Below are 24493 nucleotides of genomic sequence, written 5' to 3'. Positions count from 1 at the left end.
TTGCGGCTGTCGGAGTCCCGATATGCCCGAGCATCCGAGCTACTTCCGGTTATGGCCTGAGGCATAAACCGCGCGGAGGGAAGGAATGCGACTGCTTGCTACGGAGAAAGGTACTACTGGCTACAAGGAGTCAAGGACTCTTGTTCAGATCTTGGTGCTGAAGCCATGCTTGAGGGTTTTGTTCAGTAGTGCTCAATAACAGAAAAGCCACATCACCAGAGTGATATACATATCTAGTCCACAACCTGTCTCTCAGAGTAGAGAGAGTGCTCCTCAATCATAAAATGGCGCGTCGATGAGCGCTCACGTGTGGTGGCTGTTTATCAACTCCGTACTTGAAAGAGATAGCCAAATATAAGTTATTGACAGAAGTACTACCTTCAGGCTTCAGCATTTGCGATACAGATGTAACCAATCTGGCACGTTGCAACTAGTCGTGCTTAAGTACTACCGAGGCCTTTGTTTGACCTGTCATCGTATGATGTTGCTAGCCAAAGGGACCCCATGATAGCAAGACAATAATATCGCACTCCCTAAAGCACTGTTCCTGAGTATGAGACCACATACGTCCTCGTGATATTTGCTCAAAATAAGGGGTAGACAGTATCTCTAGACACGGCCTGTGTCCTTCGTAGTTGGAAGGAAATCTCAGCTGAGGATAAACTCTTCTAAAGTGGGAAGTCCACACTCCACAACGCCTCGAATGCGAGGCAACAGCATTTTGGTGCGAATGAACGGAATCGAGAAGAAGTCGCGGCAAGAATACAAGGTATCATTGATGAGGAGAGAAACACCCAGCTCTATGTAATATGTATACTCTGTATGGTTATTGTGACGACCGATGAACGATGACCTCAATATCAATCAGATTTCAGATAAGAAATAAGGGAGGCTAAACTCAATCCGGTATGCAACGCGAGGGTCCCTCTGTTAATCCCGGGCCGAGAGTATCCCCGGGATACGGGGAAGCTGTTGGCTCAGGGCTGAGCTCAAATGTTGGGGAAGTCCAACGACTGAAAAATAAGTCCGTGATGATGGATCTGCACGCCGTCGAATCTTTGTCCATGGTACTGCACAAAGGTGAAACGGATAAATGGTAGAGACTCGAGAGGGGTAAAGACTAAAAAGATATTCAATATCTACAGTCCCTTACCTATGTTCACCGCTGCAAATCGAGAAATGGGGGCTCGTGTATGTGAGTCTGGTCAACGATTGGGCTCGCCCAGGAGTACTGTCCTTGAACTCATTCAAAGAAGGTAAAGGAAAGACTTTCTCTAAGGATGTTCAGAATCCTCAATCTACTCTAATAATTTAGTGTGGGGAAGAGTCGGATGAACGCTAAGAGGCTTAGATTTGACATCATGCGTCCGTCGCGTGGAATCGAACAGTTCCCAAAACGCCAACAGTTGCGAGCTGCTCAGGCTCTTCTAAGTTCTGGGCCATTGGGATGCAATGATCTGCACTCCTAGCATCATGAGTAGAGCCGTGGTGCTGGTTCACTAACTGCAAGCTTCATCATTTTACTAACCTCCACATGAACTGATCTCATTCACATGCCGAGGGCGTCCACCTTAATCTTCAGAGCTGCATGTAATGAATGACCACCTCAGGACTTAGACATAAAAATAGAGCGCTTTTCTCGAGGGCCTTGAATCATCGAGCAATTTCATGCCTTCAGACTCTTCAGAGACAAACAAGCATACAGGATGGCGACTACCACGCGCAGTCCGAAGGACTCCATGAAATCCACCTGGCGCCATCATAAGGACGAGTGGAATCCATCTCACCGGTTTTATGAAGTGCTCGGCATACACCCTACTGTCCTCGACGAGGACATTCCAGTGCACTCGAAAGAAGAAAAGATTCCTTTCATGACCGAGTGGCAGACACATCGCTGGGTTCTCGTCCATGCGCTGATTCCATTCATCTGCCATTGGACCTATGTCGCCTACACAGGCCGCAACTTGACTCCAATCCTTGCCTTTCTATTCTACGGAACAGCATTCAAGGTGATTACCGTCCACGAGCTGCAAATCCTTCGTCGCCTGGGGCACACGCTTGGATTTCTCGACGGCGACAAGCATGAAAGAGACGGTGTCCCTGATGTGGGTGTCGCAAAAGTCGTTCATTCGCTCGTCTTGACGGCTACTTTCCGTCCCATGTTCACCGTTTTCTTCAGCTATCGAACAAACCTGCCACCTTCCTCGATCAACTGGGTGTGGTTACCGCTTGAGATTGGTCTCTATAGCATCGTGCTTGACTTCTGGTTTTACTGGTACCACCGACTGATGCACGATGTTGGCAGCCTCTGGAAGTACCACCGCACTCACCATCTCACAAAGCACCCAAACCCGCTTCTCACACTCTATGCGGACACTGAGCAGGAGTTTTTCGATATTGCCGGCATTCCATTGATGGCCTATTTCACTCTGAGATTCCTGGGATTCCCTATGGGCTTCTATGAGTGGTGGTTCTGCCATCAATATGTTGTCTTTGCAGAGCTTGCCGGGCACAGCGGGCTTCGCCTCCACACGTCTCCGCCATCGACGTTGACCTGGTTGCTGAAACTCTTGGACGCCGAGCTGGTGATTGAGGACCATGATTTGCATCACCGCAAAGGGTGGAAGAAGAGCCACAACTACGGCAAGCAGACCCGTCTTTGGGACCGTATCTTTGGCACGTGCCATGAGCGCATCGAGAGCGCAACAGACAACGTCGACTATGACACGAAGATCAGCATGCCGCTGTGGTGATGAGGGCTCATTGATTTGTTCAATCTTCCTCCGAGGCATTGAATATACAGTCACGCTAGATCGTTAGCTGTTGGTTTATATATGTACATGAGTCGGTGGTCGGGGAAGGGCCTGTAATTCAGTTTTTAAAACGCTATACCCCCAATGTTTGATGACCTGGATAATTTTATGAAATATACGCATGTATTCGACAGACCGAAGCAATCCATTTTCTACACTCACTGCTTGGTTCCACTGTAATAATTATGATTTCTTTCCAGACTATCAGCCACACTCAGCCACACATGTTACTCAGCCACACCCAGTTGTGGAAGCGCCAAAACAATGGAAATCCCCCGACGGGTTGTAGAGTGACAACAACAAGTCAAACATCTGTCATTGAGATTCAGGAACAGGTCTAGGAACTCATTTCCCATCCTGGGCCAACATTAACTTGTCCTCCTCATCTCTACTTTGACCACTGTCTTCTACCCCAGATACCCCCAAGGCACCCAGGCGGGGTCATTGATATCTGCCCCTCCACAGTGTGGTGATTGCATCTACCATCATACGGTTCATACCACTGACGAGCAGCTGTCAAACCACTCCTAGATTGACCTCGCAGGTAAGATTTCCTGCCTGGCAAAATCAATTCTGTTGACTCGTTGCAATTGTCCGGAGTGAGAAGATCATTAACACACGTTTCTCCCAGTTCCCCCGTGGCGCCTAATCCCCGATTCCAACTGTGATACAAACAACGGCAACACACGATTATCGGATCCCTCGTTCCTTTGATTCAGACCATTTCTTTCCCCTTCCCCCTATGGCCTCTCCCTCGTCCACAGTCACGGCTCTGTCTGCCCCGGGCAAGGTCCTCCTGACCGGCGGGTACTTGGTGCTTGACCGCAGCTACACGGGCACTGTTTTCGCGCTCGACGCCAGAATCCATGTTATTGTTCAACAGTTGAGACGGCGCGGTCCATCTGCGGCCTCGGTAAGAGAGCAAGCCGAGGCTGCAAGCGGAAGCGGCGCCGGAGAAGGCACTGTGGCGGGCGATGAGGATGAAGATACGATCATCGTTCGCTCGCCGCAGTTCGTGGATGCGGTGTGGGAATACAGCATACGCGGATGTGAGAATGGTGGAGGTGTCCAAGTGAATCAGAAGAACGACGGGTGAGTTGGAGCGCCTCAGTGTCCCTACAATACGGTTCTGGGCCCCTGACCGCGATGCAGACCACACAATCCATTCGTCGAGACCTCTTTGAACTACGCCTTGACGTACATCAGCTATGTCGCTGACTCGAAGGACTTTGGTTCCTTGTCGATTACGATCCTCGCGGACAACGATTACTACTCCGAGACGGCCGTCTCGAAAGCTTCGTGGATGCAGTCGACAAGCCGGTTTGTGAACTTTGGCGTTCCCCTCCAGCAGGCGCACAAAACGGGACTGGGCTCGTCAGCAGCTCTAGTGACTGCTCTGATCTCTGCGCTGGTTATTCACCGGACCATGCAGCCCGAAGACCTCGGCCCGGGGCGGGACAAGCTCCACAATCTAGCGCAGGCAGCCCACTGCGCGGCACAGGGCAAAGTCGGCTCCGGCTTCGATGTCGCCGCGGCCATCTACGGATCGTGTCTGTACCGACGCTTCTCACCCTCGATCCTCGAATCAATGGGCGACGTCGGCTCCCCCGGTTTCGAGGAGCGGCTGTTCGCCATCGTGGAAGATGCCGATCCGAAGCATCCCTGGGACACGGAATGCCTGGACTTCGGCATGAAGCTGCCACGGGGGATGCAGATGGTGTTGTGCGACGTGGAATGCGGCTCGCAGACCCCGTCGATGGTCAAGAAGGTGCTGGAGTGGCGGAAGCAGAACCCCAAAGAGGCCGACATGCTCTGGACCGCTCTGCAAGCGAACAACGAGCGCCTGCGTCTCGAACTCCGCCGCCTGGCGCAGAGCCCCGACGAGCACGAGCTGGCCGACTTCGACGACGTCCGCACCTACATCCAGCGCTCACGCAACCACATCCGCTCCATGACCGGCAAGTCTGACGTGCCCATCGAACCGCGCGTGCAGACAGAGCTGCTTGACGCTCTGTCCGAGATCGACGGTGTCATTGGCGGCGTGGTTCCGGGCGCAGGCGGCTACGACGCCATCGCGCTCCTGATCCAGGATAATCCCGAGGTGATCGTCCGGATGGAGGCGCTCTTCGAGACGTGGCAGAGCAAGGTGGAGGATGACTTCGGTGGTAAGATTGGCCAAGTGCGCCTTCTTGGTGTCCGCCATGGGTCTGAGGGGGTGAGGAATGAGGTCCTCGATCAGTATGTCGGATGGCTGTGACAGATCTAGCGAGTATGAAGCATTCTGGGCTTCCACTTGCAAATCCTAGGATGTACTTCGGAAGGGGGTTACATAATTAATGATGGACGATGTTATGACCAATAGCATAGCATGAGCGTGATCATGATCATGAATAGCATTTTTCAAGCATCAGCAATGTCACTAATATTTTCGGGAGTGCTCGTATGTTTTACATGACGAACAGGCCAGCTGCATACTCAGTCTCAGATCCAAGAGGAGTGATTCAATAATCTAACATACAACCATATTGGGAGACAACATGTTCATAGATAATAATAACAATCCAAGAAGAAGAAAAAAAAAAAAAAAAGGTAGGTCTTGCCCATATTCGCAATCAAGAACGATTCCTGGTATCATATCTCAAAAAAAAAAGATAGTGACTCCTCCCCATCTCCTCAGCCTGTTCAACAGGCAAACGAACAAACACCCCCGTCAACCACAATCCAAGCAATCATAAATTCATTAAAACCCTCAAAAGAAAACCCCCTTTCTCACCTCTCACAGCCCCACAGCAAGACTCTAGGTTATAACTGCGTAGGCTGATACGCCGCCAACCCAGACGTCGCCGCCGGATCCTCCTCCTCAATCCTCTCCTCGATCTTCTCATTGCTATCCAACACGCCATACTCGGCGGCCTTGGCCTCGATCTCCTCGTCCGTGAGCCTGGGCAGCTCGCGCGCCGCGCGCACGTAGCTGATCCCCTCGACATAGCCCTTGGCGAAGATCAGGTCGATCTCTTCGAGGCTGCGGCCGGCGGTCTCCGGGTAGAAGAACCAGATGATGGGGATGAAGACGGCGTTCCAGGCGGCGAAGAAGAGGTACGTGCCCCAGCCGATGTGCTCGATCATGACCGGGGTGATCATGACGACGGTGAAGTTGAAGAGCCAGTTGTTGCAGGTGGAGACGGCGTTTGCTTTGGCGCGGGTCTTGAGCGGCGAGAGCTCGGCCGGGTAGAGCCAGGGGAGGGGGAGCCAGGTTGCGCCGAAGAAGCTTTTTTTTTTTTGATAACGGGGTTAGTCTGGGTTGGTTTAGGGGAAAGGGAAGAGGCACATACCACATGTACAGGAAGAGACCAAAGACGGCGCCCTTGGCTGTCTCCGAGTCGCCGGGGATCAGGCATGCGAAGACGATGACCATCGCGGCGCACTGGCCGAAGCTGCCGCCGAGGAAAAGCTTGCGCCGGCCGATCTTCTCGATGAAGAACCAGGAGAAGGTCGCGAAGATGGCGTAGCAGATCATGTTGACGCCGCCGATCAGCAGGGCGAAGTCGTGCGATTGGCCGACGGAGGTTTCCAGCAGGACAGGCAGATAGTAGATGACGGCGTTGCAGCCAGAAATCTGCTGGAACACCTGCGAGGACGAGCCGACCATCATTCGGCGGAAGTGCTGCGAGGGACCGCCGGTGAAGAGGTCTCTGAACTTGGCCTTTTCGGAGCCGGAACTGGGTTTGCAGGTGAGCCTCTGCTGACTGTGAAAGCGAGGGAAGGGAACATACGCTCTGACGGAGTCAAGAATTAGGTTCTTTTCCAGCTGTGTCTGGGAATGCTCGATTTCGTTCCCTGCCAGCGCAGCGAGGACCTTCTCGCCTTCCGCGACACGATCGTTTGCAATCAAATACCGCGGCGATTCGGGGAGATAATACATGCCGACGATGATGATGAAACCGAACACAACCTGGAAGGCAATTGGAAACCGCCAGACCAGGTCCGGTGGGCCATAATGAGCACCAAAATCGATCCAGTAGGCAATGGCCGTCCCGATCGCAATGATGCCTCCCTCAATGCAGATCAGGAGACCTCTGTTATGGGTCTTGGAGCATTCGGCTTGATATGTAGGAATAGTTGACGTGTTCATGCCGTTGCCAATACCAGTGATGACTCGGCCGAAGATAAACTGCAGCAGAGGCAGCGAGTCCGGGAACGCTGTAACTTGGATGATTACCCCGATGATCATCACCACTGCGCCAAAGATAATCATCTTCCGACGGCCGAGGATCTCGCCGAATATCAACGCAAAGATAGCACCGAGGAGACAGCCTATGGTAGATCGAGTCAGGAGCCGCCTGACGAGTGAACGTCCCGGGGATTGAGGCACCCACCAACTTCATATACAGCCGTCACAGTCGCTTGCATGGTATTATCCCCCTTGGTGGCCGTGAAGATATCATTGAAAGCTGGATCAGAAATGATACCAGACATCACACCCTCTACAGAATCGCATCTTGTCAGCCACACATCCACATCGCGCTCCCGAGACACAAAAAAAAACCTACGATCATATCCAAACAGCAAAAACCCCATGGTCGCAATGGTCGAGACAGTCCATGACAGCTTCTTCCCGGAGAGCCCAGCATAGGTCGGCGGTGCCATGGTGATTGATGGTTGAGCAGTCGAGCCAGGCACAATGCAATCTTGAATGGAAAAAAGACAACAACAGCCGCAGCATCTGTGAAGCCCCGAGGTAAATATATTCGCATCTCGTATGAGGTCAGGGTGGACATCGTCCGCTTCGTCGTGAGAATTGAGTTGCATTTCCTGTTACCGCATGCGGCAATGGGAACAATGGAACAGGTTTATGCACTGGCTTCCGGGTGATCAGATCCATGGTGAGCTCAGTAAGTTCGCTTGATAGTCTGGTTCTTGCGAGCGTGGTCGATCTTTTTTTTTTCCCTTTTCTTCTCTCTGGGTTGATTGCATATTGCCATGTGTTTGGTGGGTTTTTGGTTGAGGGTTGTAGTGTAGCGCGCGAGCAGCCGAATCACCACGGATGAATCCTGCTCATTCATGATCAGAAATTCTGGGTCATCTCATTGGCAATACTCGAATAAACACTGCGGTGATCTCTGATTCTAAGTACTGACTCATGTGCAATGATGTAGAAATGATGATGCGCTGGCTGGTGGTACCTAGAGGTACGGAGCAGATGGAGCAGAAAGATGGAGCCAAATGATGTAAGATGGAGAGGAATTCTGCCCTAGCCATGCCTTCTGTATCCACACTCATGTGAACTGCTCTTTCAATCCTGGTTAAAGGGGAAAAACTCAAATCAGAATAAGCATGTCTTCACTTCTTGTGCTCGAGACTTGTGTAGTTGTGTTCAGTGTTGAGGGTTGACTCGGTGTTGGGGAAAGTTATGCACAGAAATGAATGCGTCACTGAGAAGAGGCTCTTATGCTTGCGTCCTCTGCACTAATCTTTTTTTCATTAATGATTTGATTTGAAATCAGATTTCATATAAAAACTATCATAATCAACTTGTTCTCATTTTGAGCTCATCAGAAATGTTGAAGGGGGAAAAAAGGAGAGAGAAAAAGAAAGGAAATTCGTTTCACTGGATTTGGGTATTGTCAGGGCATCACAGGTGGTATCATCAAAATCATAAGACACAGGTTACGCCGGCCAGAGACTAAATGAAATGATCGGTTCCCGGTTGAGTAAAAATTCAGGAACACAGACTCAGTCCATCTCTCGGATCGTCAAATAAGGGCTAAGGAATACCCAGGCAGCCCATCATTCCGAGCGTAAGCTGGCAGAGATGCGTTATCTGGGTGCGCAAAGCAAGATCGTAGCGCCAGTCGAGTATGAACAGTAAATGACTTCGTCCTGCCGGGTCCGGGATCTGTGTCGACGAGAAGGTGAATAACGAACTACTCACACGATGGTCAGATTAAGCTCACAAGTGAGGCTAAAGTGAGCTGGGTTCATTACCTCCAAGAAATGGCTGACTTGCACATTCTTGTAGTCCGCATCATGATGCATGTATTTGCCTTCGTTTCCACAATGGGCCATGCAGGCTGGAAGCTGTAGGTCAATCTCGACTGGAGCACCACCACCTGTGGAGGGACGCTCCTCGTGTTTGGAAGAAGATGAAGGCGTGGTAGAAGATGGCGAGGAAGTGAGTGTGAGATTAGGGTGAGGCAACGAATCTGGATAATACTCCTCAACTTCTTCCGAGTCAGTGGTCTGGTTGACCGTCTCATGGAGCAAGAAACGCTTATACGGTCCCTTGCAAGCCGGCGAGCCATCCTTCATTCGGTAGCGTGTATCTTCGACCACAAAGATCCTGAGTTTCTGAAAATGAATACCCTCGGTCTCGGTGTATCTGAACTCAAGAGGCAGACGGTGATCCAGCGGCGCACCCTGACTTGGCACCATGATCTCAAAGTGCATCAGTCCTCCATAGCTTCTCACCAAACTGAATGGTTGGCTGTCATCAATGAAGTCCTCCACCGGGCAGCGGATTGCGGTAACCTCATGTTTGGTTCTAAATTTACGATGCAATATCCCATGGCGCTCCACGCGAGCCTTGAGGTTGTACCACACCCTAGTGCAGTTGATTGCAATGGACTCCGGCAGCTTCGGTTGCAAGACCATCTCAAAGTCGAACGAGTATGTGCCAGGTAAGAACCAGCTCGAGGAGGCGTCTGGGTCACTAGGGGGTCGAGAACGAAGCTTGTTCACAGCCCGGCGCAACATATTAGACTTCCTCTGCCGGATTTTGGTCTCTGTGGCGCTTGCTATCACTTTCTCAGGCTCCTGGGCATCGCCATCAAATGGAGTAAATCGACCTTTGGATCTGGAGTTGGGATCCGACGAATTGAACAACTTCAACGAACGATCCACGACTGATCCCACCTCGCGCAATCCTGACCAAGGTTCACAAAGTCAGTTTGCACGTTTGATACAACATAAGCAATGTACCTCCGTGTAATCAAGACGTACCAACCGGCCATCTCACAAAAGAAAAGCCTTCAAGAGTGACAGTCAAACATTTGATCTTGAGTGGTCGCTTCACATGCAACACGCAGCAGCCGCGAAGGACGACAGGGTTATTGCTCGTTCCCCTGGGAAGAAAGACTGCCGGTTCAGTCAGACTCAGATCGATACTCAGCTTCCGTTCCTCGTCTCGCTCGCGGAGCTTCCCGCCTACGACACTCAGAGCGTCCGAGGTCAGCAAGGTAGATAGAGCCATTTAGTTTCTGGGAGGCGATACTAGCATCATGGGTGTTCTGCGTATCGAGAAAGAGAGACGTGGATCCTTTGCAAGGACCTTGACGCCTTTATATGATGGGATGATGTGTCTCGAGACCTGATGACCACTGTGGTTGGTGTTTGGTTCTCCAATTACTCCCTGTTCCGGAACAGAGTTCAAAATATTGCACCACATACGGGTCGAGGATGGCCGAGCTTACCTTGGAATGCTGCAGCGTCGAGCTCCGTACCGTGGTAGCCGAACCGAGGGGAAAGTCTGGGGCAGTGTACTGAAGAACTCAAGAAAAGCCGAGGGGGCAACGGAAGCTGTAGATAGAGAGCCAGGAGAAATTCTGAAACAAGGGAAAGATTTACAAGGTACTACTGGATAGTGCGTGCAGGTGACATTGCATTAACTATCGCATCATCTGATTTGCCAATCAAGAATCAGGATAATTAGCATGAAGGAATCCAGGGTTGTCAAGTAAGGGAAAATCACTCACTTAACGTGCAATGCTCTCTCTGCCGATGTCACTATTAAGAGTGAATGCAAATCCTAGAGAATGAGGCATCTAATCTCTCTTTATCTGCAGCATTATTCTCCTCAGCTGCAACTAAAGGGAGGAAGGTATCTGTGAAGAGAAAACCAGCTAGCCAAGAGGATGATCGGACAGGGGGAGTCTTAGGACTAAGGGAACTTAGGGAAGAGGTGGTGCAAACTCACAGTCGGCCAGAGCTGTCTAGACTAAACCATAGGAGGAACTGATAAGAACTTAACTAAAGGCCCTCTGGCTGTCTACATTGGGTTAGCTAGCCGAATTGTGGGGTAAGTCAGCATGAACGCTCGGACCATCACAGCATAGACTGTGGGGGATGTCACTGGTTACTACTTATTATTTAACTACTACTACTACTACAGAGTAGTAACTAGTAACTCATAACTTAGTAAAGTCTCTCTTTGATGGCAAGAGGCCTATCACATTGTCGTGTTGTACAATGTGGCTGATTTATAGATGGGGAGCATGGACTAGAGCATGACGATGAGTATGACCAGCAGGATATATCTCCTATGGGGCCTGCTTATGTTAAAATTCCAGATCATCTCTTGATAGGAACCGATATCGAATGCGTAGAAAAGCCTGCAAGATAGAAGTTAGGTTTCACAATCTCATAGAGACAATGGTAGTACTAGAAAGTGTCACCTAAAAACGGGGGAAATGAAGGACCTACTGTAGACTCCATCTTGCATCTTGATGGCTTATCCCTTGTAATGAACATCGTGCAAATCCTGGTTAACAAACTTCTTCCATTACAGCCACGAGGTAGTGAAATGAGAGGGAAATAACTTACCAACTCAAAGGAGGGGTGCTTCAAACTGATATTGATCTGGAATACAGAGGAGTGCTAATAAAGTTAGCAAAGAAGGCTGATCTCATGCAGCGCCCTGGTGTACATCTTCTTCCTATCACCACTTTCAACCAATTAAAGCAAAACATGTGGTAATGGATCAGCAATTAGAGTGGGGTAAAGAGATTGGCAGTCAATATGTAAGAATGGTGACCACCTCCAACATATTGAGGGCATTCCTAAGGCAAGTATCTAACGTGCAGAGTAAGATACAGCCACCTATTGGACTTAATTTAGCAAGTTTCTTCCCAAAGCAATGTACTGCATAGATGGGCGGTCTAACAAGGCCTTTAAATAGCTGTTGATAGCGCACCAAAGGCTAGGTACTTTTTCTTTGTTTTGTTAAGCGCCTACTGATCAGGGCTGTTTACACATAATGACATAAAGCTTCCCTCCTCCATCGACCTTCCATCCACCTCCTACCGAAATCAAACATTCCAAGTATCCCAATCTTATTTAGCAGCCGATATCATGGCTATCAAAATCAAAGCTATGCCAGTTATCCTTGTTTGCCTCTTTCTGGTAATGAGACTCCTTCCAGACGATTTGATTTCCTGTTTCATCAGCTAACTTTGTCTCTTATCTAGTGTTCGGCCCTGGCTTTGATACTTGGAGCGTATGTCAAGCCTTCTGAAGGAATCGAATGAAAGTATGGCTGACAAGCGGCAACTTCCTCAGGCTCGCTTGGTCACACACATCGTCCCTATTCCTACCTCTCCCCGGATGGCTTCCAGCAGTGGTCACACTACTCTCTCCTCTGACCATATTCTTCCTGGCGGGCCTGGGTATATTTAAGCACAACAACCCAGACAGGCTTACGGTGTCTAGTCCCAATTCGTATCGAAATGCGATCCTGATGGTCATGGACCAAATCCATTCCGTCGTGGCAACTGTGATTGCTACTATAGCATTAACCTACCTGTTCCCGGGCGATATCCTTTCCTGCCGTCTCGAGAAACAGTGGCAGTCGTATTTCCAGCACAAGGATGCGCAGGCAATCCGGGCCATCCAGGATCGTTTCCAATGCTGTGGGTTCCGCAGTACTCACGACCGGGCCTGGCCATTCAAGGACCGGAATCATGGCGACAATGCATGTGAAACACAACTTGGCTATCAGCGTAGCTGCTATTCGCCTTGGCAAGGGCAATATCAAAGTGCTTCATGGATGGTTTTTGCTGCAGCTGCTTTGATCTGGGTTATGAAGGTGCGTTCTGCTCGCGTCCTGTTTCCCCCTCGGACGCTGACCATGGGCGCAGATTGGATTTGTTCACTTTAATCGCCCTAGACCTAGTTGGATGTCCACTGCCCCTTCTAGGGAAGCCGGCAGTTATCAAAGAATCACAGACTCGGGTTTGGAAAACGAGGGCCACACTGACCAAGGTGTGCGTGTACAAGCCGCCACTGGATTCCCACCTTCCAATGAATGGGAATAGATTGATGTGGACGAAGAGGAAAAGAAAGGTGTCCAAAAGGGTAGAAAGGGTAGAAATTAATGGACCTTTTCTCTCGTATCATCGATCAATTATTCCTCTGGACTTCATTGGGAAAGTAGTTTCGAACTCTGATGGTCTTCATGGCTTGCTTGGTGTAGTGAAAGACTGTCTGTCTAGGGGTTTATATATCTTGCATTACAAAGTACAATGATTGTTTAGTTTGCAGCGATAGAAGTAGGTGCACCGAGTTCAAAGATCACTGATTTATATTCAACTTGCTCACATTGCTAACTGCAGTACGGAGTAAATGATTTGTAATATAAACAGAGTACTCTATTAAATGCCAGAGACTAAAATCATTGATCGACAAGCTACCAGTCCTGTTATTATTGTTATGAAGGTCCCCAGAGTCCAAAGTCCAGAGCCCAGACGACTGCGGTGGTTCTCCGCATGCGACCAGCCTCTCAGCTAATCGGAACATAGAGGGATTTTCTCAAACTGGACCTGCACAACAGTTCGACAGCTGTTGACTGACTCTGGCAAAGAAAAAGGAACAAAGTAGACTACGGGATATAACTATGAGATTTATTCCCAGATGTCAAAGTGCCATAATAATAATAATAATAATAATAAGTGAACTGTGACTATTGAATATTTGTTTGAATATTGATTGATTGATTGACTGATTGATTATTGATTCGATGGCCGTTTGAAGGAGGCAAAATCCCTCTTTGCGACCGTGGACCAGGCCAACAATCAACCAAGCACTCTCTCTCTTAGGTACTCTCTTACTTACAACATGGTCAAGAACTGAATCATTTCGACTGGACCAGAAGCAAGAATTTGCTATTTCATTTCCGTTATTACTACTACCACCATCGAAGAACCATCTAACCATCACTCTCCGTTTATCTCTTATTTGATCCGGGTTTTCTGATGTCGAACTGACTCTGTGCCCTCCTCTGTCTTACCTTGACCTGACTTGCTTCTCCGGATCTCGCTCTCTCTCTCTCTCTCTCTCTCTCTACTAATATTCTCTCTCCTCCTTCCTCTCCTCCTTTACACGGCCAAGTGCCCTCTTTCTCCATCATCAACTCCAATCTCTATCTAATAGATAATCATCGATTTACTCTTCTTATCCTTTGTCTTGCTCATCTCTGCGGCCTGTTGTGGATTTATCCATTCATTTGCCTCACCTTCCAGCGGCCTCCATAAAAGGAACTCCCCTCCCCCCCAGCCGTCCCCCCCCTCAAATAACCTTGTCCTGTAATCTCCCAGACTTGTTCCTCTATTCGCCCTGTTCGTTCGCTTCTCCCTCTCTACTCTGAATTCACCGTCATAAGCCTCTCTTGTCCTTACTCCCCATCAATCTATTTTGCGCTCCTTTTCCCGAAACCAATTGCCAAGGCGACCCAGAAGAACACATTCAGGATGTCTTCCAACGGTCCTCCACACTTGGACCTGACGCTACCATCTAGCGACAAGGATGGATCTTCATTTGCGCCCTTTGATATCCCCCAAGAGACTTTTCAACCATCTCAGAGCACTACAATGCCATCGTCAGAACCTGTCGAACCTACATTAGCCTCTCCCCATCCCGAGCACACCGAGCCGATTGACACTGCAGCCAACATTCCAACCTCTGGCAACAAAGACAACACTGCACCGGCTCCCACGGTTGAACAGAGCCCTACGGATGCTGCTCCAACAGACCATGAAACGTCGGCCAAGGTTGGGCTAGAGTCGACTGAAGCGTCCGCCCCTGAGCCCTCGTCCGACCTCTCCGACGCCCTTGCAAAAGAAGTTGAGCACACCGGCCCGTCGCTGACCATCACGCTGCTCCTGACAACTGGTTCTCGTCATCCGTTTGAAATTGATGGAAATTATCTGCAAAAACGGGGCGTCAATGTCGAGAACCATGATCCATTTGCCATGAGTGTATATACTCTGAAAGAGTTGATTTGGAAGGAATGGCGGCAAGGTATGACCGGCATCGGTGTTCTTTAGGCGGCGTGAAACATAGAGTCCGATCCGATGGCTAATGACTCCTGGACAGATTGGGAAACTCGACCAACTTCGCCGAGCTCGATCCGGTTGATTTCGTTTGGCAAGTTGTTGGATGACAAGTCTCCGTTGTCAGGTACGTATCGAGTTCGCCTTCCAGATCCTAGCGTCATAAACTAATCCTCATGGCTCAGATTGCAAATTCAACAAGGATGCTCCTAACGTGGTACACATGACGGTCAAACCCCAGGAGATTGTCGATGAAGAAGATGCCAAGGGCGCAAAGGGCACTTACCAGGGGGAACGTGAGGCCAGTGAGCGTAGCCCTGGTTGCCGTTGTATCATTCAATGATCTTCCTCCACCGTTCGGTACGTCATAAGAGAGAGATAATTGTCACCAGGATGGTGCCCGAAGAACTCCCCGACTATTGTATCGACCGTTCGATCTATCCATTTGCCTGTCCTGATAAAGGGTACCTGATTTGGCCTTTTCTTTTTGCCTACTTTATTCAAACTGCTCACGCGCGTTGGCTGGCGTTATGGATACTGCGTTTGTTATTCAACCTCAGGATTCTATGGCTGTTTCAGGCTTTCTCCGGTGTATTTTCTGTGCTGCTTACCCATCATTTGCTTTGCGTTGTTATGTTCGGAAGTTGCTTGATGCTACTCCTGCGTTCTACCCTTCACCACGTTCCTATATACCCCGTCTTCATTCCCTCCGTGCTGTGTTCCCTTGTGCTGACAGCAAATGCTGTGGTACTTTTAACTCACAAACAGCCATGTTTTTGAGCTGCCACATGGCGGCTTCTTAGAATCTGCTCAGATCACCTGAGGACTTGCTTGATTAGGCGCTTACTCAGGGCTGACATATGTGATCGTTTCGGGCACTGCTGGCCACCTTTCTGGCACGCTATTCCATCTGACAGAATCTAGATTGCCTGCTTCCTTCTATTTGCTTACCAGCGCGGTGCACATTTTGCTTTTTGCTCGAAGTACATAGTCTCTTGCTTATTACTCCACACCCTCAAGATCGAGATGGGGCTGGAAGAAGATGTACAAAGCTCCTAGTTGAACATAATTGAACCCATGAAAGCTGTCTTTAGAAAACCGTGTACTCCTCCAGTAGCATGCCACTAGATTGGCGTAAGAGGATAATATGAGACGATTGGGGATCATGGTAAATGCCAGCCACGTCCACCAGACCGGACAGGACCTAACAAAGGAATTCATATTGTATCAAAGATCTTTATTGACACCATACCAACGAAGCATAACAACCCATAAGGCCAATAAGCACAGGCATAAAACCCCCCGCAGAGAAAGAACCGACTCAGAACTCCACCCGAAGTCTCTTCTCCATCTCGTCGTGAAGCGAAGGCGGCTCTCTGAACTCATCACCTGCATCATCGCTCGTTAGCATCAACGTCTTCCACCATCAAGAACCCCAGAACAACAGCAAAGAAAGTAAACCAACCTTGGAAGATATCCTCCCACCCAACCTCCGTATCCCGGCCCCCGAGAACAAGGATATCCTCATGCACATTCCCACCGCGCGTCCCACCCAGCACCGCAGGGCGGAACGTCCCATCGCGCACGATCTTCAGCTCCATGCCGCGGCGCACGGGCTCGGCGATCCCGTATGCGCGGCGCAGCGTCTCCATCTTCATGGCGTCCTGGGTCTGGCGCCAGGCGAGCAGGCGGGCCTCGAGTGGGTGCGTCGAGGTCGGGGTGGAGTTGACGTTTGCCGAGGGGGGGCCCACGGGCGCTGGGAGGGTGATTTTGTTGCGGAGGGTGTCGGGGAGGCCGGGGGCGGAGGGGGCGCCTTTCGTGGGCGCTGGGGTTGAGCCGGGGAGGGTTGATCGGGTGGTTGTGTTGGAGGTTTGGGTAGCGTAGTTGGCGGGGGGTGCTATGCGGAGGGACTGGAGGGGGTTTGTTAGTTTGGAGGTCGTGATGCTCGGGGGTAGTTGGGGTGATGGGTTATGATGATGGTGATGGTGGTGACGATGGTGGTGAACGTTGGGAAGGACATGACATACCATTTTGGCGGTGGTGAGTGTTTTGAGTCTGGGATTGAGAGGAGTGAGGATGTAAATCGGGAGTCTGCTAGGTAGATGGAGCTTCTCAGTTTATGAAGAAGGGAGATGTGAGGTTGAAGGAGGAGGATGATGAAGCCAAAGTCAGTCAGTTGGAGATACGGTCGGCAGGTAGCTCTGCATTACGATAGCCCATGGGGCCTCAGGTGCCAAGGCTCCAACAGCAAGCGCGCGTTGTCACCAGCTCCTCCGGTCCCGCAGACAGACCACCTCCGCAAAGATTCTTCCTCCCATCTATCAACTACTCACGTGACACAATCCCAGAGAAATTATCCCCGATACCCTCACTCCGACCCATCGCGGAAGCCATTAAACAACTGGACAATCCCACAATCACAATCCCCCCCCCCCTTCAAAACAGACACCATGCCTCCCTTCTTCTCGTCGCTCGCCCTCCGCACCCTCCGGACCCTCATCCAGCGGCCCTCTCTCGCCTCCATCCCGACCCTCCCCAAGCCCGCCGCCCGCCGCTTCCAGCCCGTCCTCCGCACACCCACCGCCATCACAGCAGCCGCCGCCGCCGGCCCTCTCACCCGCCACTTCTCCACCTCCCCTTTCCGCCAGGCGACCTACAACCAGGTGCGGCGCGGCTGCCGCGAGTCGCAGCGCGCGCGCCGCTCGCGGTCCCCCGCGCTGATCGGCAGAGCCCAGATGAAGGGCGTGTGTCTCAAGACGGGTATCACGAAGCCGAAGAAACCCAATTCCGGCGAGCGGAAGACGGCGAGAGTGCGTCTGAGCAGTGGGAAGGTGGTGACGGCGTATATTCCCGGTGAAGGTGGGATTCCCACCCTTTTCACGGAGACCAGTGTCTACTCAAAGCTGGAATTGAACATTTGAACTAATGGCGGCGGGATATATAGGTCATAACGTCCAGCAGCACAGTGTGGTGTTGGTCCGTGGTGGTCGTGCGCCCGATTGCCCTGGTGTCAAGTACCATTTGGTGCGCGGTGCGATGGATCTGGTAGGTTCCTACGGAGAGATTCTCGTGGTTCTCCAAATTTGGAATGCCTTGTGGTGCTAATGCTTTTTTTTTTCTCTTTTTCTTTACAGGGCGGTGTTGCCAGTCGGTTGACGAGCAGATCGAAGTACGGTACTAAGAAGCCTAAGAAGGACTAGAGGCCCTTGGGGTCGGTTCGAAGGTGATGGTCTGTGGTGGTAGAGCTATCGTCAACCGCCTCAGGCACTGTAAAATCTAATGGAGAGTTGCGATTCTACTCTAAGGTTCGGTTTATTACGGTTTTTTATCATTGGTTTCGTCGTTAAAACAACTATGTACATTTATGAAGCATTTTAGCTAAATCGGTCAATCTTCTTTTTCTTTCTCCCGAGAATAAATCCAGAATCCATTTCCCGAATATCAATCATACAGTCTCCGGTATCCAGAGACGGTATACTAACCCAACAACGAACCTGTGTAGATGAGAAAGCTGATGGCGGTGAGAGGTTGTCGAAGCCGAAACGATATCTGAAGCAGAGGAAATCAGGTAGCCAGTAAGGCTGGGCTTGGCAGCTTTGTGAAGAAATCCATTGGAGGTTCCAAAGTAGCCTTATCGCTGGGATGATGGTATCAGATCAAGGATGATATCAAATAAACGACGCGCGCCACCGACGATATGGTATCGCAGGCGGAAAATCAAGGCAACAGCGCAGGTTACAATAGCAAAAACGACACAAACACGCCGCAGTACGGCTAGTCAACTCTGGTTTTCGGCGCCCTCTGGCTTCTCCATGCCATTAACCTGGAACCACCGGGATGTACCTGCAGGGCCCGATTAATATGCGCCTCATGACAAGATAGAGATTGAAAATCAACTTACATGAGTATCCCTTCCAATCGAAGTTCTCCTCCGGGTTGCAGTGGCATTTCAGGTCCAGCCTTTTCTGCTCAGTAGTCGGGCAGTGCGTGAAGGGGATGTGATAGTAGGCAATCTCATCGAAGAAGTGAATTTCCTCCTTCTTGAGCATGACACCGGCCGCAATGGAGTGAACTGGAGCGTCTCCCCAGCGCTCATAGAAGAAACCGCCGTCGCGGTCAAGGGACTCAAAGTAGTCGATGTACTGCTTCGACCGGAGCCACTCCAAGCTTCCAACCTCGAAATTGGACCACTATTTGATAGCCTGTCAGTAACCGCAGCGATAAAAAGCAAAGCAGGCATGCTTACAAAGTGACACTTGTTGTAAGTTTTGCCGCCATCGTCGCTCAAAAAGTCCATGGCGTTTCCCTCCGCAATATGCTCGGGGTGATTGCCCATGAACTTCTTCGCGCTGTCCCACAAGGTAGGAATAGTGTCGAAGTACTCGTACAGACTCAGGACAAAGCTATACTTCTTGTTCTTTTCCTTCATGAAGCGGAATGGATCGAAGCTGATATCACAGAAAAGCTCAATGCTCGGCTCGACACGCCAGTAGTACTCATAATTCAGCATCAGTGGATGGCGGAAGAAGAAACCGGATTCATAGCGGCACATGTGGCGATAGCTCTCCGAGTCACCGTAGATGATCTTCTTCTGTCCCATCTCCTCGCGCACCTTCTTGGCCTTCTCCTGATCGATCCATTCCGGGTACGACCAGTGTTCCGTCGGGATAACGCCGTAGTGTGTATTGCCTGAGGCTAGTGACGTAGTGACCTTCTTGAACGTCTTGTCGAATGGCTTATCATTGAGAAAGACCCAATCGTAATGGTAGTTGCGGTTGAAGCGATCCTCAACCGTGCGAATCGATTTTGCGATATCCCAGACGTCAGAGTTACGCGCCAGAGTAACAAACGTCGCGTTCACACGACCGGCCGTAGGAGCACTCGAGGCCGCCGGAATATCCTTGACTGGCGGGTTCGGGGGTGCGGCATCATTATGTGACGGTGGTTGAGAGGTTACGGTATCCTTGTAGTTGGTTGGATTCAACTTCGATCTGATATTCTCAGGAATAGGAATTGCGCTCCGCGAGACGAAAAAAACTATCGCTAAGCCCTGCAAACAACAAAGGTATACTGTGTCAGTGGCGCTGTGATCGCGGTGGACGATAGCGGGGACAGTCAACTCACTACAGCCGCGAATAGTAGATATCGCATGTACTTAGGTCCGGAAGACATGATGGGAAGCCCTCACCACTGCTATCCAGCAGGAGAGTTCCAGACGAAAGAGGTGTTGATTGTCAGTGAGAGGAATGGCGGATGCCTGTTGCGGAGATCACTCCAGGCCGATGATAAGAGACTGAAACGGTCAGTTTAATTTCAAAATAGACCGACTTATTGGCAGTTTGGCACAGGTGATGGGAAAGAATATATGGGGAATCCGCCACGGAGGTACGTAATCACTAATCACAATGGTCCCTGAAGAAACAGATGCTGGGCCAACCTTTTTTTTTTTTTTGTTGGCGTCCTCAATCTATGGCAGATTGAGAGTCTGACACCAATAAATATAAGGACGAGAAACCAGAAGGGGGATGTGAGACAATGACATCCAGGTTTTCCGGTCTTTGACAGGCCAAACTTGGCGAGGGTTTTAGGACAGGAATTCTCGGGGTGAACCGAGATTATACATCTGCGCGATACATGTCTCTCTGGAAAACGGTCTCGCATACAGAGACGCCAGAGAGGCAGAGACTCTCTATCTACATACAGGAGAAAGCATGCACGTTCGCCAGACCAGCTAGCTATGCAAACGTTTTCAGCCACTTTTGTTGGCAATCCCGGCACTTAGGCCCGACGGGTTTGTCTGGGGGAAGAAATCAACAATCAAGACGGGAAGGATTTGGAAGCACACGAATCATGTCAGCACTACGACCGATGGTGCATCTTTGAAGATCATCTCTATGAGCATTTTATATCGTCTTATCTTCCCTCTACTCCGTACAGGGGATACTCCATAGCAAGGACGACGGTCCATGCTGGTTTGGATACAGTTATCAAGTGCTGTCCTGAAGACACGGTGTAACTCTCTAGACTATCCGTAACAATCTCGAGACTCGGATCCGTCAAAGCCTGATAGATTAGTGTTCATTCTCCTCATCAGTAAAAAATCCATCCTTCAAATTTAATATCACACCTTGAGACTCTCCGCGGGAGATTGAAACGTGTCCTGTGGCTGCTGAATATCACGTTCCTGCCTGAGGTTTCCACACGGTCGGCGCTAACCCCGATCGCCTTAGCGGGTGATATCAGAGTGGTGCTGAACGAACTTCATCCCACTACAATAATGCTGTGGTAGACCTCGCCATCCCTTCAACCCTTCTTCCCCCGTCCACCTTGAGCCGAAGATGTCATTCTTCGGCTTTGATACTACCCTGCCGAGGGATAGACTTCCCCCGGGAGACAAAAGGGGGTTTTTCGAGGCTCCTGATCCGTTTGCCGAAATCGCTCGTGCTGGAGCAGGACACCCGGGCAACGACGACGACGATGCGTGAGTCGCTTTCTTCATCCTGTAGCTCTCTGCAGCTGCAAAAAGAAGTTATAATTGATCGTACAATACTAACCTGCGACGAAATTGGCATATTTGCAGTATCGATTTTGAGGACACCTACGATGGTCTAGGAGATCAGCTAGACGATGACCAGGATGCCTTCAACGACGATACCTTTGGTGAAGGCGGTCCCACCGCGGTGGGCAAGGATTTTGACTTCTTCGGAAAGACCGCTCGAGTTGCAGATGCTATTGGGGAGGAGCAGGTTCGCTATAATCTGCAGCACCCCCAGGCTGCTCCTGCAGGCATCGCCAATGAGACAGCTGCCCAACCCCCGGCGGCGAGTATCGCAGTCGAGAAACCGAAGCGTACCGGCTACGAAAAATACCAGGATCCAGGATATATCCCCGACCTGCAGGCCAAGTCGAGCGTTTGGGGTCTACAGAAGAAACCAGACGCTATGCCGGAGCCCATGTCACAGGCCAAGAAGATGTTGAGCTTGGAGGAAGTGGAGGCCCAGCTGCGCGGGCACGGTATCTTGCCAGGCCAGCTTCCGGTTTCCCTGCCGATGGGGATGCCTGATCTTGCGCACCTTCAGCGGGCCCAACAGCTCCCCGGGCTCCCTGAAGCCTTCGCACAGTTGCCACCGGAGTTTCTCCAGGCCCAGTTCGCGAAAGGGATGCCACCGGCGCAGCTGCTGCACCATCCAGCAGCCATGGTCCCCGAGCCATATCCTCTTCCACCCAATGCACCCAATCTGCCGTTGCATCTCCTACAGAACGCCAATATTCCACCGCAACACATGACCCCTCCGCAACGCCATGCAATGCCTCCACTAGCGCAGCAACCCCAGCCCCAGCCACAACCACAACCCCAGCAGCAGCCCCCACCACGGCGGACTTCGCGAGGTGCGGCTGCCGGTCTTCCGCTAATTACGAACCCTCAGCAACTGATGCAGCTGACTGAAGAACAGCGGATGGCTTATCTCATGGAGGATGCGAAGCGGGCCAAGCGCAACCACAAGATATTTCTCCTCTCAAAGGGCAATGGCCTAATGACGCCTCAAGATAAGAACTTCATCACACGGATTCAGTTACAGCAGCTGGTAGCAGCCGCAGGCAATGTTGCGGATGCCGACTCCGAGGCTGTCTTGGCGGAAGACTTCTACTATCAGGTCTACAGCCAGATTCGGGGCGCACCCCGGCAACATCCTCACCAGCCCCTGGGCCATTTTGCGCAAACCTACCTCCTTCAGACGGGTAACCGAATCGGAGGCCATGGACGGAAGAACCTCCAGAGTGCTGATAACCACATGCAGCGGATGCAGCAACAGGTGCAGCGCGCGGTCGAAGCAGCGAAAGCGAAACCCAAGAACAAGCAGCTAATCATTGAAGGCAGCTTGGGCAAAATTTCTTTCAGCAATGCAAAGGCGCCGAGGCCGACACTCAACATCAAACGTCCTGACACTTCAGAGGGAACCAAGGTGGCCAAAAAGCAGCAAACTGATCTGAGCCTCAGCGACCGAAAGTCTATTCTGATGAACATCGAGAGTGTGTACAGCACTTTGATGGAGATGGAAGACATGGAACGTACGATGCCTCCTCCGCCGGATGAGAATGATGCGGAGGCTATCCAGAAACACATGGAGTGGCGGCAGAAGATTCGATCATTGAACCAGAAATTGTGGCATGATCTCAAGGTCATGGAGCCCATTGTTCCCAATACCAGTACCCCACATCCGTTTATCGCATTCCTTTCTTATCCCAAGGGCAAGAAAGCCATTCCCCGTATCTTTCGGCACATCGATCAGGAACAACGGGTCACGATTCTCACCATGATTGTTGTCCACCTGGACACCTTGGACGTTGTCCGAAACGCACAGCCTGTTCCCGGCGAGACCCAGCCGTCGCTTGCCGTTCGGGAGGCCATTGATTTGTTCTCGCAGGCTGTGATGCCCAGTCTGTTGGGTTATGTGAACGAGGCGCCATTCAACATCATCATCGGGCTTCTGGGGCTCGTGATTGCACAGACCCATGTGCAACTGGTGGCCAAGACACGCGTTGGTCTGGGAGTTCTGACCATGTTGCTCAGCCGTGCCGAAATTGTCAAGGAAGCAGGACAGGCGGCGGAACGGGATTGGCAACAATGGGTTGAAAAGTTCAATGTGTTGTTCGACACTCTGGAGCCGATCTTTGGCGACATTTTCCCCGCGTCGATCAACGCTGGTGACGACATGTATGTATGGCAATTCCTGGCGGCGGTTGGTATTGGGGCCAGCCCAGAACAGCAGCAGCGCTTGGTCATCGCCGTGAAGTGAGTCTTCTTTTTCTTTCCTATTCCTCGTGTTTGCTTTGGTCCGACATTACTTCTGTACCACTGGGATGCTGACCTTTGCTTTCAGGGACCGCGTGATGGAAACGGTCACATACAGCAAGACTCTACCCGCCGACATGGCCAGTCAGCGTCTCGGCAATGTGAACCTCTTCATGCGTGCCATTGGCCTTGATGTGGAATTGCTTGGCTAGACGAATACTACTTAATCACAGGATGTTTGAGTATCTCTCTCCCTCGCACCGCTGAGGCCTTGTTTGAGGAGTAAATTCCTCGCACCGGTCCGACGAAAGCCATTTCGCCCATTTCAGCTGGCGATCTCATCCGACTCGGGCGATATCCAGGTGGACGTCGTGGATTTGCCATGTCACAGAGCTTGTTGTCTCGGGTTAGGAGGCGGGGATGGTAACACGACAAAACAAGACCACTATTGGCGTTACAAGGTCACTTAACGATCTTGACACGTTTACACACGGGTGCTATGACTGGATATATGATAAACGAGGAGAAAGGTCCAACGACACATGTAACGTTGCGACTGGAAAACGGGGCTTTTTACAAGTCAATGTACTCTTGACGAACAATTGTTTTTTTTTTCCTGCTGTATTTGCGTCGCTTGCTGGCGGCATTGCGATGCTCCCACCACACATATCTTTCCGTCCATAAAGACTATTTGTACAATTCTTTTCAGCCTTGCTCCGTAAGCATGGGGGAAAATCTGTATGTTATCGAAAATCATGTGTCTGTCAAAGGCTGTTAGTGTGTTT

General features: G+C 50.7%; 10 protein-coding genes across 10 annotated transcripts, besides 8 other annotated features; 6 read left to right on the top strand and 4 right to left on the bottom strand.

The window, feature by feature from the left end:
* Positions 1-1706: 1706 nt before the first annotated feature.
* Positions 1707-2753, top strand: ACLA_013860 (sterol desaturase family protein; the record flags this gene model as incomplete). Its single annotated transcript, XM_001274374.1, has 1 exon — positions 1707-2753. One exon carries the CDS (start codon positions 1707-1709, stop codon positions 2751-2753), a length of 1047 nt encoding a protein of 348 aa, XP_001274375.1.
* An 802-nt stretch (positions 2754-3555) lies between these two features.
* Positions 3556-5070, top strand: erg8 (phosphomevalonate kinase; the record flags this gene model as incomplete). The annotated part of the gene is made up of 2 exons (XM_001274373.1): positions 3556-3905; positions 3966-5070. 2 exons carry the CDS (start codon positions 3556-3558, stop codon positions 5068-5070), a joined length of 1455 nt encoding a protein of 484 aa, XP_001274374.1.
* A 545-nt stretch (positions 5071-5615) lies between these two features.
* On the bottom strand, positions 5616-7460 carry ACLA_013840 (putative MFS monosaccharide transporter; the record flags this gene model as incomplete). The annotated part of the gene is made up of 5 exons (XM_001274372.1): positions 5616-6081; positions 6146-6532; positions 6587-7127; positions 7190-7297; positions 7364-7460. The coding sequence occupies 5 exons, from the start codon at positions 7458-7460 to the stop codon at positions 5616-5618; spliced, it is 1599 nt and encodes a 532-aa protein (XP_001274373.1).
* Positions 7461-8566: 1106 nt separating this feature from the next.
* On the bottom strand, positions 8567-10062 carry ACLA_013830 (uncharacterized protein; the record flags this gene model as incomplete). The annotated part of the gene is made up of 3 exons (XM_001274371.1): positions 8567-8737; positions 8799-9736; positions 9813-10062. The coding sequence occupies 3 exons, from the start codon at positions 10060-10062 to the stop codon at positions 8567-8569; spliced, it is 1359 nt and encodes a 452-aa protein (XP_001274372.1).
* Positions 10063-11939: 1877 nt separating this feature from the next.
* Positions 11940-12901, top strand: ACLA_013820 (uncharacterized protein; the record flags this gene model as incomplete). The annotated part of the gene is made up of 4 exons (XM_001274370.1): positions 11940-11990; positions 12056-12084; positions 12297-12672; positions 12725-12901. The coding sequence occupies 4 exons, from the start codon at positions 11940-11942 to the stop codon at positions 12899-12901; spliced, it is 633 nt and encodes a 210-aa protein (XP_001274371.1).
* Positions 12902-13509: 608 nt separating this feature from the next.
* Positions 13510-13534: a microsatellite.
* Positions 13511-13534: a microsatellite.
* Positions 13535-13566: 32 nt separating this feature from the next.
* Positions 13567-13600: a microsatellite.
* Positions 13568-13600: a microsatellite.
* A 296-nt stretch (positions 13601-13896) lies between these two features.
* Positions 13897-13927: a microsatellite.
* Positions 13898-13927: a microsatellite.
* A 405-nt stretch (positions 13928-14332) lies between these two features.
* On the top strand, positions 14333-15257 carry ACLA_013810 (uncharacterized protein; the record flags this gene model as incomplete). The annotated part of the gene is made up of 3 exons (XM_001274369.1): positions 14333-14882; positions 14958-15041; positions 15100-15257. The coding sequence occupies 3 exons, from the start codon at positions 14333-14335 to the stop codon at positions 15255-15257; spliced, it is 792 nt and encodes a 263-aa protein (XP_001274370.1).
* A 978-nt stretch (positions 15258-16235) lies between these two features.
* ACLA_013800 (proteasome maturation protein) lies at positions 16236-16944 on the bottom strand (the record flags this gene model as incomplete). The annotated part of the gene is made up of 3 exons (XM_001274368.1): positions 16236-16303; positions 16380-16824; positions 16942-16944. The coding sequence occupies 3 exons, from the start codon at positions 16942-16944 to the stop codon at positions 16236-16238; spliced, it is 516 nt and encodes a 171-aa protein (XP_001274369.1).
* Positions 16874-16917: a microsatellite.
* A 420-nt stretch (positions 16945-17364) lies between the features above and the next one.
* Positions 17365-18114, top strand: ACLA_013790 (mitochondrial 37S ribosomal protein uS12m; the record flags this gene model as incomplete). Its single annotated transcript, XM_001274367.1, has 3 exons — positions 17365-17773; positions 17859-17959; positions 18049-18114. The coding sequence occupies 3 exons, from the start codon at positions 17365-17367 to the stop codon at positions 18112-18114; spliced, it is 576 nt and encodes a 191-aa protein (XP_001274368.1).
* Positions 18115-18692: 578 nt separating this feature from the next.
* Positions 18693-20086, bottom strand: ACLA_013780 (glycosyltransferase family 15 protein; the record flags this gene model as incomplete). Its single annotated transcript, XM_001274366.1, has 4 exons — positions 18693-18757; positions 18816-19104; positions 19161-19964; positions 20039-20086. The coding sequence occupies 4 exons, from the start codon at positions 20084-20086 to the stop codon at positions 18693-18695; spliced, it is 1206 nt and encodes a 401-aa protein (XP_001274367.1).
* A 1166-nt stretch (positions 20087-21252) lies between these two features.
* On the top strand, positions 21253-23920 carry ACLA_013770 (deadenylation-dependent mRNA-decapping factor PAT1; the record flags this gene model as incomplete). Its single annotated transcript, XM_001274365.1, has 3 exons — positions 21253-21395; positions 21495-23708; positions 23797-23920. The coding sequence occupies 3 exons, from the start codon at positions 21253-21255 to the stop codon at positions 23918-23920; spliced, it is 2481 nt and encodes an 826-aa protein (XP_001274366.1).
* Positions 22240-22282: a microsatellite.
* Positions 23921-24493: the final 573 nt, after the last annotated feature.

Source organism: Aspergillus clavatus, genomic scaffold (assembly GCF_000002715.2).
Source record: "Aspergillus clavatus NRRL 1 1099423829795 genomic scaffold, whole genome shotgun sequence".
NCBI classification, from domain to species: domain Eukaryota; kingdom Fungi; phylum Ascomycota; class Eurotiomycetes; order Eurotiales; family Aspergillaceae; genus Aspergillus; species Aspergillus clavatus.
Note: the sequence above shows the minus strand (reverse complement) of the source record. Positions and strands in the feature narration are given on the sequence as shown.